This window comes from Antrostomus carolinensis, unplaced genomic scaffold (genome assembly GCF_000700745.2).
Source record: "Antrostomus carolinensis isolate BGI_N321 unplaced genomic scaffold, ASM70074v2 scaffold39396, whole genome shotgun sequence".
Taxonomy (NCBI): Eukaryota; Metazoa; Chordata; class Aves; order Caprimulgiformes; family Caprimulgidae; genus Antrostomus; species Antrostomus carolinensis.
In genome coordinates, this window is record NW_010324642.1 from 10,914 (window position 1) to 11,737 (window position 824).

An 824-nucleotide genomic window follows, 5' to 3' on the forward strand; every position below is an offset into this window, starting at 1 on the left:
GTTCAAAGTCTAACACAGTCAAATTCTGGTTTATGACCAGATATTTCAAACAGAACATGACGAGTTTATTTTTGCAGCCCACAAGAAGATCTCCATTTACAGGACAACATGAAATGCACAATGGAGGATCTGAAAGTGGCATTTCCACAACTGACATTTGTTCTTTTAAGATTCCACTGTATGACTCTTCCATCTTGTGACCAACCATCCGAACACAAACACGAGAACTCCCTGCAGACATGCACCTCCAGTTCATATACGCTCTTAGGAAAGTTGCTTTGCTTTTTTCTTCAATTGTCACCAGATAGTCTCCTTAAAAGAAAGCAGCAGTACTGATATATCATTAAAGAACAGATGACAGTTTTTGAGCTCTTTATCTGCTGTAGTACATTACAAAGAACATTCTAAATTCTCAACTTTACAGTTTTCACTAATTTTTCTCTAACGAAATCCAAAGTGCAAGTTTCATTCCTGGGTGGAACACACTTCCCCTACCACTAAAAAAAAGGACTTGTAGATCAAGGTCTAGACTAACTCCTAAGTGAATGCACTTTATGAGCTGTGATTGCAGACAAGGGGGGGTGTGTGTGTCCCAGAAGATCCATTAAAGAGAAAATGTTTTGTTCTCTAAAGTCCAGGGAAAGTCCCAGACTCAGGAAGAGCTGTGGGATCGGCTGGAGGGATCCCCCGCCGGGGCAGGAGCAGTGACTCCAACCGGGGCAGAGGAAGACGGCAAAAGCAGCGCTGTGCAGGCCACGTACCAGCCCGAGCAGCTCCGGCCCCCCGCACGGCTCTCAGACCGCTCCAACGAGAAGCGCCCGGGC

At 45.4% G+C, this 824-nt stretch overlaps 1 protein-coding gene across 1 annotated transcript in view; it reads right to left on the reverse strand.

Annotated features, from left to right (window-relative positions):
- The window catches only part of LOC104527318 (Hermansky-Pudlak syndrome 3 protein), a gene marked incomplete at both ends in the record, with an annotated part of 10,789 nt that extends 10,477 nt beyond the window's left edge, over positions 1-312 (reverse strand). The window contains 2 exon segments of the mRNA XM_029085705.1: position 1; positions 3-312. The exon segment at position 1 is cut by the window's left edge and continues 169 nt beyond it. Of these exon segments, the coding sequence (XP_028941538.1) occupies position 1; positions 3-312 (311 nt within the window).
- Positions 313-824: the final 512 nt, after the last annotated feature.